At 56.6% G+C, this 12,467-nt stretch overlaps 1 protein-coding gene across 4 annotated transcripts in view; it reads left to right on the top strand.

Annotated features, from left to right (window-relative positions):
- LOC115650746 (copine-5) overlaps positions 1-12,467 on the top strand; it is a 197,947-nt gene that overhangs the window by 77,749 nt on the left and 107,731 nt on the right. For 3 of the 4 annotated variants that reach the window (XM_030561100.1, XM_030561101.1, XM_030561099.1), the window contains one exon: positions 414-477. In XM_030561100.1, the coding sequence (XP_030416960.1) occupies positions 414-477 (64 nt within the window). Of the gene's footprint in view, positions 1-413; positions 478-4,123; positions 4,192-12,467 lie in introns of those variants that run through there. The other variant, XM_030561102.1, reaches the window with a different exon arrangement.

The following is a 12,467-nucleotide window of genomic DNA, read 5'->3' as shown; positions in this document are numbered from 1 at the left end:
GGCCAGGACAGCCCAGGGCCGGGCAGTGTTGCTGGAACACTTTTAATAGTGGGGGTGCTGAAAGCAGTTTTTACTTTTTACCTCATGCCCCCCCACACCCTGTCCACACCCACCCAGCCGCTAGAGCTGGGGCCGGGAGCAGGGCCATGTCTCTGGGAGGGGGAGACCCGGACAGGTGTAAGGGGGCCCAAGAGTGGGGCTACCGGTGGGGGTGGGCTTGGGGCCAGGGTGCAGAGCCTTGGTTGCAGGGCCAGGGAGCGGAGTCGTGGGCGCAGGGCCTCAGGCACAGGGCCAGCAGCCGGGGAGCAGCGTGTGGGGCTGATGGCCAGAACCTTGCATAAAATCTGGCGGTGCTGCAGCTCTTTAGGCAGGGCCAGCTCAGTGGCTCAGACCCTTTCTCTCTTCTTCTGCAGTGGGATTCCAGGGAAAAAGTGTGGCACCATCATACTGTCGGCCGAGGAGCTGGGCAACTGCCGGGTGAGTCGTGGCTGCTGTGCTGCCTAGTGGGTCTGAGACTGGCAGGAGGGCAGCTGTGGGAGACTCTCAGAACCTACCTGGGGTGGGATTCTGCTGGGCAGGATCCCAAGGGAGGTAGGGAGGCAGATGGAGGAGTCTGTCCTCGGAACAGGCTGGGTCCTGGAGGGGGAGAAGGATCTGTGCGAGTTCCCACTCATGGGCATGTGCACATCACACATCCCCCACCCCAGGAGCACAGCGGATCCCACGTGTTGGCAGGGGGTCTGGTCGGGTCACTGCTGGGATGGGAAACCTTTCCCAAGGAAACCCAGTGTCTGCAGGGAGTGAGGTGGGTGGTTCAGTAGGGGGCGCTCTCCCCTCGCAGTCCATGCTGGCCCTAGGACAGTGCTTGGGGCGCTGTGCTATAGGGCGCAGGGGGCGCTCTCGCCTCGCAGGCAGTGCTGACCCCAGGGCTGTGCTATATGGAGTGGGGGCCAGGGTTCTGGAGTCCCTCCATCCATCCCCAGTCAGTGCTGACCCCAGTAGTGTTGTCGAGGGGGAACTGCGTTTACCCATGACTCGTTTGAGGAATGTGGCATTCAGGTGAGGTTGGTTTACCCACCTCGTGGGCTGACCCCAGTGCCACCACGTGGTTCTAGGTGGTAGGGAGACTCCCTCATGGTATCTTCCCCCTGTGCTGTCCTGTGCTGCGCAGCCCTCCTGATACAGCCCTGATCCCCTCTCTCCCCCTGCATTGATTGAGAGGTCCTGGCCCATCACCTGTTCCCGTCTCCTCGATCCTCAGCAGCTGCTTTCCACGCACACAGACAATCGCCAGACTGACCCCTGCCGGTGACCTATGGTGGGGCTCTGCACTGGCTGAGAAGCTGAGGAGCACGGGCTGCAGGGAGCAGAGCCGGGCTGCGAATACACTTTACGGGAGGAGAGCAGTGCCTGAGGAGGGATAATTACTCCTGATTAATATTTGATGACTTAATCTCGCCAAGCAGAAATGCTCAGGAGGGGGAGGGGACAGCCTGAGGAATATTGCGCTGCCAGGGCTTTTACTTGTTTTGCTTTGTTCTCTTATTAAACGTTTGTGGCTGAACATAATTCTCTGAGAGGTGGGCAGAACGCAAGCAAGGGCCAGGCAAGCTTCCCCACACACAGACCTGCTGGTGCCCCTCAGTCCTGACCCACAGCCCCCTGTTGTCTGTCTCATCCCTGGACTCCCCACATCCAGCTCTGCCAGTGCCCCTCTCTCCCTGGCAGAGATGCTGGCAGTCCTGGAGGATGGGCTTGTAGTGCACAGAAATGTTGGCTGGGATGAGACTACGAGACTCATCAACGCTCATGGCCTGAGTTAGGGCTCAAAATTGGGATCAGATCCTCAGCTGGTGTAAATCTGCCTCATGCTGCTGCAGTCCGTTGAGTAACACTGATTTATATTCCCCTACTGCACAGCTCAGGGCTGCCCATGGCAGGACATGGAGCATACCCAGGTCCCACCCAGGCTCCAAAGCATGGTCAGCTCAGCACATCAGTGCTTCTCCAGCAGGGCTTGCTGATGACCCGGTGCACCAGGGTCCTGCCCTCTGGCTTGCTGCTTCCCCCACCACTGGGGCATGCATGGCCTCTTCTCTCCATGCAGCGTTGTCTCCTCCTTGGTTCTTCTTCCCAGGCTGGACTGTCCACTATTCTGTGCAGAACAGCCATTGCCCCATGACTCTCTGCAGCTTTCCATGCACGGCAGTGCATGTAGGTAGGTAGGTAGATGATAGATAGATGTGGTGTATGGGGATAGATCTATCGATAGATTAGATTGACGGGTGTATGGAGATAGATGGATGAGAGTATATGGCAATGGATGGATGAGAGGGGTGTATGGGCATAGCTAAATGTGGTGTCTGGAGATAAATGGATGGAGTGTATGGGGAGGGAGGGATGGAGGGACTCCAGAACCCTGCCTTGTTGAGCCTGATATGCTAGCCTGCTGCAACACAGACCCAGGTCTGGTCCATGCCCCCAAAGCTGCAGACTTTAACCAAAAACGGCTTAGCAGATCACCTGTCTCCAGCATCCAGACACCCAATTCCCAATGGGATCCAAACCCCAAATAAATCAGTTTTACTCTGCATGAAGCTTATGCAGAGTAAACTTAGTCCTCTATAACACTGATAGAGAGTTGCACAGTTGTTTGCTCCCCCAGGTATTAATCACTTACTCTGGGTTTACTAATAAACAAAAAAGTGATTTTATTAAATACAAAAAGTAGAATTTAAGTGGTTTCAAGTAATAACAGATAGAACAAAGTAAGCGTGGCAAAGTACCTTCTTCTCCTCAGCAGGCTCAATCCTTTTTAGCCTTGGAGACACTGGCTTGGGCAAGGCAAATCCTTATAGGTAGCACAGGGTCCAGCCATTCCTTTCCTCAGTCAGTCGCTTGTGCTTGTTTTCCTTCCCTTCTGGGGAGGGAGTGCAGCCTTCCTTCCTGGAAGAGTTTGGTGTCTTGCTGCACCTAGCCTACTGGCAGCTTCCCTGCTCATCTCATCTCATCTCACCCCCCTCCCCCTTGTATGTGTGTGGGGGGGAGGGGTTTAAAAAGTCTCAAGCATTTGGAGCCAACTGAACTTAATTAGTTCCCTAGTGACCCCTTTTCCAGCTGAACCTTATTTCCCCATGGTTATCTCTCCTCAGTGGATGGGGAGAGGCCTTTTAACCCCCTGGGACGAATTACTACCCCCCCCCCGTAGCTGTTTGTCCTGGGTTTACCACATAAGTTACCAAGTACAATAAAACAAAATGTGCAAGTCTAAGCCTAATACATTAAAAAACTATTTACAGGTAAATCTCACCCTCCGAGGTGTTCCAATAAACTTCTTTCACAGACTAGACTCCTTCCTGGTCTGGGCCCAATCCTTTCCCCTGGTACAGTCCTGGTTAGTTCCAGCAGGCATCTTAGGTGAAAAGCAGGGGTTTTCTCATGACTTGGACCATCCTGTGTTCTCTTCCACCCCCTTTTATAGCTTTGGCACAAGGCAGGAATCTTTTGTCTCTCTGGATCCTCACCCTTCCTTCTACATGGAAAAGCCTCAGGTTTAAGATGGATTCCACCATTCTTCCTGGGCTGGCTCACTGAACACAGGAAGGCTTGCAAGTAAACAGAATCATTTACAACCAATTGTCCTGGTTAATGGGAGCCATCAAGATTCTAAGCCACCATTAATGGCCCACACTTTGCATAATTACAGTAGTACCTCAGAGTTATACTTTATATTTCTAGCTTCAGATACAAGAACGATACATGCATATAAATAGGATGAACACACTTGGTAGATTATAACCTTTGTAATGATACCTTACAAGAGACCTTTTGCATGAAGCATTTTCCAGTTACATTATATTCACACTCAGTAGCATATTTCCATAAAACATATGGAGTGCAATGTCACAGTTCCCTAGTGAGCTTTGATCCACCCACTTCGAAACAGGAGGGGATCAGAGGACCGGTTAGTGCATGGTGGGCTGGTGCACTGTGGATTGACACCCCAGCTTGGCACACAGTAACTGTTCATCTAGCCAAGCCCTAAATCGAATGCAACCTCCAGCTTTCTTGGTGGTGCATCGTCATCCACACAAGCAGCCTCTCCAAAGCAAATCCCTGATGTGTCGGGATACAGCTTTTCTGCAGCACGCTGGTTAGTCTGCACCAGAACCAGGTGGCCAACAGCATCAGGTATGGTTCCGGGGCAGGATCCTCGGCTGGTGTGATCGGCATAGCTGTGTGACAGTTGATAGTATGAGTCCCATGGGCACCAGCCAAGGGGCCCCGGCCCATTGGTTTCAGCAAGTCACAGTCTGGGTGTGTGGGTGGCTCTGAAAGAGTTAATTGGAGCGTGGGCCATGCCCAGTTCCAGATAAGCCCTGCTGGGGGAGGAGCTGGTTACCTAGAGCAGAAGAGGGCTGCAGGGGGTGGGTGGGGCTGCAGGGGAGAGGGTGGCAGAGTTGGAGAGGAAGCCTGGCTGGCCGTGGGATTGTCTCCCAAGTGAAGAACCTGGCGAGAAGCCAGGAGAGTTGGAGAAGCCACCAGAGTGGAGCAAGCTGCGGTGGTGCTGGCTCTGGCCCGGGGAGACATTCAGCTGAGGGGCGCAGCAGGGGAAACTTAAGAGGAACAGGCATTTCCACCTGGAGAGGCAGAAGTGGTTTTAATTTGTGTTGGGGGACTCGTCGGTGGACTCCAGGGGGACCCTGCCCTGAAAGGAGGGTGAACCTTGAGAACTGTGGAGCTTGGCAGATGGAAGCCCTGTGAAGCCCTGAGACAAGGGGTGGAAGGACCTCTGGACCCAGTGTCGAGGCCGAGAGCGCACACAAGGGCTTGGAATTATTTGTTAGACTGTTACCCTGGTAGGGGGGGACTGGGAGAGACTTGGCCGAAGGGCCTCGCCATCGGTGCATCCACCCTTCTGCAGTGGGTATGAGGTGACGCAGGACGGCTGTCCCCAGCGCTGTGAGCGAGGCGTTAACAGAATCATTGTTGGACTCCCCCAGGCCCTGCTCCCTGAGAAGGGTCCAAGTGCTGAGCCAATCTCTGTAACCAGGCGATGCTGGATCACAGCAGCACTGGGCAAGTGGAGTGATGGTCCCAGCCCAGCCTGGGGCCTGGATGTCACCTCCTTCCTTGGCCATCGTCCCCAGCAGCAAGCGCAGTGTCCTGCACAGAGCACCCTGGGTGGCCTGCCCTGTGCGCTTGGAGAGGGGATGTGCTAGACCAGGCTCATTGCTGGGCTAGATCCTCAGCTAACGGTTGTAATTGCACTGGGGTCAGTGAGGCAGCAAGGGTAACACCAGCAGAGCCAGGCCAGTTTACTCTGGTATGAGTCTGTGTGTAGTGGTGTGTGGGTACGTTTGTGTGTGTGTGACGATCTGCAGGTACGAGTGTGCAGACAGCGCATTAGGTGCCAATTTAGTGTCTAGCCTGGCTAAGGCAGGCTCCCAGGGCTTTTCTCCTCCATCAGCGCAGCCCCTGTGCCATCAAGTGCCCCATTGTCTTCCATGGGGAGCTGGCAGCTCTTTTGTTTAGGAGCCTGTCCCCAGCTCAGAGCCCTACCTGGCTGCCCGAGCCATGGAGGAACGCCCCGAAGGGCTCTCCTGCTCAGGCAGACCCTGCCTTTCTGGGAGCACACTGCTCCCGGCAGCTCATGCCTGAGCCCAGCAGACACAGACAGGGCTACCCACGAATGCAGCAGGAGGCAACTGGCACGAGCTGGCAGAGTGTGACCCTCAGTGACCGCTCCTTGGGAGCCAGCCCATCTGTCATCATTAGTTGCTACATTGCTGCGCGGTGAGGGCTGCAGCCAGGCTGTGTGCACCCTCTGCTCCACAGGGAAATCCGGACAGCTCCAAACTCAGCCCAGGGCAACTCCCACATGGGCACATGGCCCCCAAACAGCTAATTACTGGCCCCACAGACACACCCACTCTAAGCACACACCCACACCCATTTCACAGTCACACACGCTCATGAACACGCCCACAAAGGATCTACACTGGCATGCTCTCCTGTGTACACGTACAAACACACGTGTAGAACATATGCTCACATACCTCCCCCACCACACAGGACACATCCTCCACACCCACATACCAGTGCCCCCTCCCACATACTAGCCCAGACACCTGCATCTCCTCCCTTACAGGACCCTGCTGGAGCGAATACAAAGCAACCCTGCCAACTGTTTTGCTGCACAGAGGAATTCACTCCCCTGTGCGCCGATGGGGCCGACACTGCAGGCAGAGCCACTTGACTGAGGCCAGATTCTCCTCTCACTCCCGCACGTCTGACACCTCTGTGGCACCACTGACTTCAGTAATATCACTCCTGATTTACACTGGGGTGATGAGAGGGGAATCGGGCCTGGTGGAATCACTTCTGATTTACGCCAGGGTAATGAGGGGGAATCATGCCCGATGGACTCACTCCTGATTTAAACTGGGGTGATGAGGGGGGAATCAGACCCGATGGCTGAGGCTAGCCTGCCAGCTGGTGTGAAGATCGCAAATACTGGCAGAGAGTGAAGCAACTCCCATCAAGGCTGCACCCCACCCAGCCCTGACCAGGGCTACTCTAGGGTTTTTGCCACCCCAAGCAGCAAAAAAAAAAACAAACAAAAAAAAGCTGTGATCACAATCTGTGGGAGCTCTTTCGCCGCCGCTTCAGTCTTCAGCGGCAATTCGGCGGCAGGTCCTTCGCTCCATGGCCACCCCAAGCACCTGCTTGCTGGGCTGGTGCCTGGAGCCAGCCCTGACAGTGACACCTCCTTGGGGTTTGGATCCCTTGGGGAGAGGTACCTTCTCTAGCCCATGCAGAGCCAGCAGAGGAACAGAGTTGAGACAGGCGGGCAGCTGTCACAGGCAGCCGATGGTGCTGGTGCCTTCGGGGCATTGGACAGGGTGTCCAGCCAGCATGGGAGCGTGGAAAGTGCTGCCTCTACTCCTTTCCCCGTCATGCTGGGGCTGGTGCCAGAGCCTACGCAGTCTGCGGCAGCTGGCCTAGCAGCTGGGACAGTGGGGTCGCTCTAGGGGCCTTTAAAGGATCCGTCCTATCCCGATGGGAGCTGGGGGCTTCCGCACTGAGCAGGTGTTCAGATGAGGGGCAGAGGGCACCACTGCTTCCTGCCCAACACTGGGCCAGACTGCATCCCCTATGGCAACTTTCGCTGCAGTCACTAGGGAAACTGGCACCATGGGGGTAACAGATGCTCCGCACAGCTCCTTCTCCAAGGCTTTGCCGTCCATTGTCTGGGGGTCTCAGCCAGGCTCCAGGGCAGGGATGGACAAACTTTTTGGCCCAAGGGCCATATCTGGGTATGGCTATTGTATGGTGGGCCATGAATGCTCACGAAATTGGAGGTTGGAGTGTGGGAGGGGGTGAGGGCTCTGGCTGTGAGAGTGGGCTCCTGGGCCACAAATGAGGAATTCAGGATGTGGAAGGAGGTTCCAAGCTGGGGCAGGGGAGTGGGGTGCGGGGGGGTGAGGGTTCTGGGATGGGACTGGGGATGAGGAGTTGGGGGTGCAGGAGGGTGCTTCGGGCTGGGACTGAGGGGTTTGGAGGGCAGGAAGGAGATGAGGGATGGAGAGGGGGTTGGGTTACTGGAGGGGGCCAGGGGTGCAGGCTCCGGGAGGCGCTTACCTCAAGCAGCTCCTGGAAACAGCAGCATGTCCCCTCTTCGGCTCCTAGGTGGAGGCGCAGCCAGGTGGCTCAGCGCAGGACCCTGTCCGCAGGTGCCATCCCGGCATCTCCCATTGGCTGTGATTCCTGAGCAGTGGGAGCTGCGGGGGTGGCACTTGGGGTGGGGGCAGTGTGCAAAGCCCCATGGCTATGTGTAGGAGCCAGAGAGGGGACATGCCACTGCTTCCGGGAGCCGCACAGATCCATGGCATACGCAGAGTGGGGCAAGCCCCTAACCCTGTTCCCCGGCTGGAGCTGGACAAGCCCTGGACCCCGCTCCCCGTGGGAACTCGAGGCTGGATTAAAACGTCTGAAGGGCCAGATGCAGTCCCTGGGCTGTAGTTTACCTACTCTGGCTCCAGGGCGTCTGTAACGGGGAAACAGTGCGCAGGGAGCAGCTAGCCAGCCCTGCATTTGCAGTCTCTCCCCGCTGTCAGGTTCCACTGCCTTGGCGCTTGGTTCAGCAGCCCCGGTCTGCAGGTCTATAGCACGTTTCCTGTGGGGGGCCCAAAGGGCTTTGGGTAAGCATTATAATCCCATCACAGAGTGGGAGACAAGCACACAGGGGAAGTGACTAGCCCAAGGTCTCCCCATCAGTAAGGGCAGAGCCAGGGATCCAGGATTCCTGGCTGCTAAGCCCCTCCTCTAAGCACAGACAACACTCCTTACCAGAGCTAGCAATGAAACCCAGGAGTCCTCCCAGTCCCCTGCTCTAACCACTAGACAGGGCTCCTCCGGGCTCAGTCACAAATGTATTCTGAAAGGGATGGAGTGGCTGGATCACTCACTCACTGCAGAAATGCAGCCATCTCTGGGGCAGAGCACGGCAGCTGCTCACCCGCACGTGACCATACTTTGCAACACTTAGGGGAAGAGAAGAAAAGGATCCTGGAGCTAGCTGAAGCTGCAGGGGGAATTTGATGCAGCACAGTAGGACCCAGGCTGGAATTTGGCCAGGACACTGGGGTTCTCTGCCTCAACCTTGGGGAAACAACCGGGGGATCTTTAAAATCCCCAAAGGACCAGTTTTACTGCTTGTCTAAACGGCAGCCCCTCCAGCAGCACAGCGCCCCCTAGTGCCACGCTGGGGCATTGGCATCAGCACCGACTGCCAGGGGAGAGCGCCTCCTACTGACTGACTAATACCACTTCCTGCAGTTCTTCTTCAAGTGATTGCTCATATCCATTCCAGTTAGGTGCGCGCGCCACGTGCACATTCATCAGAAAATTTTTACCCTAGCAACACTCGGCGAGTCGGCTGGGCGCCCCCTGAGTGGCGCCGCTATGGCACCAGATATATACCCCAGCCGACCCGGCCACCCTTCAGTTCCTTCTTACCGTCCATGTCGGTCGTTGGAACAGTGGAGTGCGGCTTAGCTGACCTCCACCTTTCCTAGCTACTCGTAGTCTTTCTTGTTGTTGTCGTATACATAGTTGTCGTTCTTGTATATAGATAGTTTTAGTGGTAAGTTATTAGGTTAATAGTATAATTAGTTGTTACTAGTTAGCGGGGTTCGGGGAGTAGCCCTTTCCCCGCAACCGGTACCGGAGCTCATGCCCGGCTCACTGGGTTTCAAACTGTGCCAATAAGAGACCCGCACAACTCCTGTTTAAAGTGCCTCGGGGAATCGCACTTAAGTGCTCGATTTGCAAGGCTTTCCAGCCGCGAACTAAAAAGGAGCGGGACATCAGACTAAAACAGCTCCTCGTGGAAGCGGCCTTGACACCACCACCTTCGGCACCAAACACCGGGCAGTCGGTGAGCAGAGGCACTCCCACGGCACCTGATCACACCGGTACGCCTAAAGACTGCTGGCACCGGCCGCCACCGGCACCGAAGTCGACTCCACGTCGCTTTCTTTCCCTGAGGCCGAAAAAGGCTAAGACCTCTGCTGCCTTGGCGACGCCCATGCCGCAGCCAGAGAGTGCGCCTAGATCAGACCACCCGGCACCGATACCCGCCGTGGCACCGACGACATCGGCACCGTCAATTCCAGTCCCGCGAGGGCCATCGAGTCCGGCACCTGATAGCTCCCCGGCGCGTACCACGGTAGAGCTCACCATGCCATCCACGCCAGAGGCGTTTTCAGTGGCGAGAAACCTATCGCCCTCACGAATGCAGCGCTGCCCTTATTGCCGGCTCCGCCGGTGCGGGTAATCCAATCTCTGGGCAAGCCGACCCTGACCAGACCACCATCTGTCGGCTCAGCGGACTGGCACCGCTCAAGATTGCGGTCCCGCAGGCATTCCCGGTCGAGACGCCGCTCCCGCTCTTGACGCCGCTCGCAGTCCCGGCACCGTTCCTCTGCACGGCACCGGTCAGACTCGCGGCACCAGTCGGACTCATATTCCCCACCTCGCTATTCGAGGCACCGCTCTAGCTTCCGGCATCAACCCAGGTACCGTACCTCCCGGAGCCGCTCATGTTGCAGGGACTCGAGATCCCGGTCGACCTCTCAGCACCGGTCTGGTCGCAGGTCCCGATCTCGATCATGGTACCGCAACGAATACTGGCACCGGTCCCCGCTAAGGAGGGGAGCGAGGTCCGTCGGAACCTCAGCCCAAGATTTCTCTGCTCCTCCATGGCCATCCAGGCAGATGTCGGTGTCCTCCCACGCGGACAGTTTCTACGACCAGGACCGTGATACGGAGGTGCCTACCGGGGTCTTCCAGGACGTCCGGTCTCAGGACGCGGGACCTCAACAGTGGACCTTTTGGACACCTTGGGCCTACCACCAGGCCCAGGGTGGTCCTTTGGCACAGATCCGACCCGCTTCCTCAGAGCATCCGGCGCCTGAAGCCACCATCAGCTGTCCCCCTCCTGCTGGGAAAGAGGAGCAGCTGATCCATCTGCCAGGCTCCCCGGTACCGCTAAAGCTGGAACCAACCCATGAGCAAGAGGCCATTCAGGACCCTCTCATCCCCGGAGTGTCATCCTCTTCTTCTCCGGATGAGGCGGTGGCAGGGACCTCGTCATCAGGGCCCCCGCCTATAGACCTCAGAGCTCATCAGGACCTCCTTAGAAGGGTGGTGCTTAACATTAACCTCCCTGTAGAGGAAGTCCCGGAGGTTGAGGATCCCGTCGTGAGCATCCTGTCAGCGGATACCTCCACTAGGGTGGCTCTGCCCTTTATTAAGACCATCCAGGCCACTGCCGACACCTTATGGGAGTCCCCAGCCTCCATTCCCCCTACGGCAAAGGGAGTCGAGAGGAAATACATGGTACCCTCTCGAGGGTACGAATACCTGTATGTCCACCCTCCTTCCTCCTCATTAGTTGTCCGATCGGTCAACGAAAGGTAACACCATGGCCAACAGGCACCAGCCCCCAAATCTAAGGAGGCTAGGCGGATGGACCTCTGGGTCACAAGGTGTATTCGGCAGGTGCCCTGCAGCTCCGGGTGGCCAAACAGCAGGCTCTCCTGAGCCGTTACAGCTACAACACCTGGGCAGAGGTGGGTAGGTTCACAGAACTCCTACCCCCAGACTCGCGCCAAGAATTTGCCGCATTCCTGGAAGAAGGAAAGAAGGTGGCCAGAACCTCCCTCCAAGCTTCTCTCGATGCGGCCGACTCGGCAGCCAGAACTCTAGCCTCAGGTATCACAATGAGGCGTATCTCCTGGCTCCAGGTCTCCAACCTGCCACCCGAGCTCCAATACACCATCCAGGACTTATCCTTTGATGGCAAGGGTTTGTTCTCTGAGAAGACTGACCCCAGGTTGCAGGGTTTAAAAGACAACAGGGTCATCGTGCGCTCGTTGGGCATGCATATCCCCATGACCCAACGTAGACCCTTCTGGCCTCAACCCCACCGCCCATACTTTGTGCCCCAGCACAGGCAAGACTTCAGTAGAAGACGCGGGCGGGGTGGCCGTAGACACCAGTCTGAGCCCCAAAGGAGTCAAAACAACAGCCCCACAAAGGCACCTCCAGGGCCTAAGTCTACCTTTTGAAGGTACGCACGGGGACGGCGTACCAGTCTCAGGACAGGATCCTTCTCCTCCCTTCTACAACTGCCTCTCCTACTTCCTCCCGGCATGGTCCCAACTGACCTCAGATATCTGGGTCCTACGGACGGTGAAACAAGGATACCACCTCCAATTTGTTTCATCCCTGCCTTCCCACCCCCCATCCCAGTCCCTCTTCAGGGACCCCTCTCATGAGCAAGTCCTCTTACAAGAGGTGCAGTCTCTCCTCGCCGCAGGAGTGATAGAGAAGGTATCATCAGATGAGAAGGGGAAGGGGTTTTACTTCCGCTACTTTCTGATTCCCAAGTCCAAGGGAGGCCTCAGGCCTATCCTAGATCTGCGAGGCCTCAACAAGTTTCTAGTCAAGTTGAAGTTCCGCATGGTTTCCCTGGGGACTATTATCCCGTCTTTGGATCCTGGAGACTGGTATGCTGCCCTCGACATGAAGGACGCATACTTCCACATCACCATCTTCCCTCCGCACAGGAGGTATCTCCGCTTTGTGGCCAATCACCAGCACTTCCAATTTACTGTCCTCCCCTTTGGCCTCTCCACGGCCCCAAGGGTGTTTACGAAGTGCATAGCCGTCGTCACCGCCTACCTCCACCGGCAGAAGATACATGTATTTCCGTATCTGGACAACTGGCTCATCGAGGGAACCTCCCAGACTCAGGTCCAACAACACGTGGGCGTAATCACAGACCTATTTTCCCAGTTGGGGCTCCTCCTCAATGCGGAAAAGTCCACCCTGGTCCCCACACAAAGGCTGGACTTCATAGGGGCAACCCTGGACTCCACTCGAGCCAGGGCCTACCT

The sequence above is a fragment of the Gopherus evgoodei genome, chromosome 4, assembly GCF_007399415.2.
Source record: "Gopherus evgoodei ecotype Sinaloan lineage chromosome 4, rGopEvg1_v1.p, whole genome shotgun sequence".
Classification (NCBI taxonomy): Eukaryota; Metazoa; Chordata; order Testudines; family Testudinidae; genus Gopherus; species Gopherus evgoodei.
Note: the sequence above shows the minus strand (reverse complement) of the source record. Positions and strands in the feature narration are given on the sequence as shown.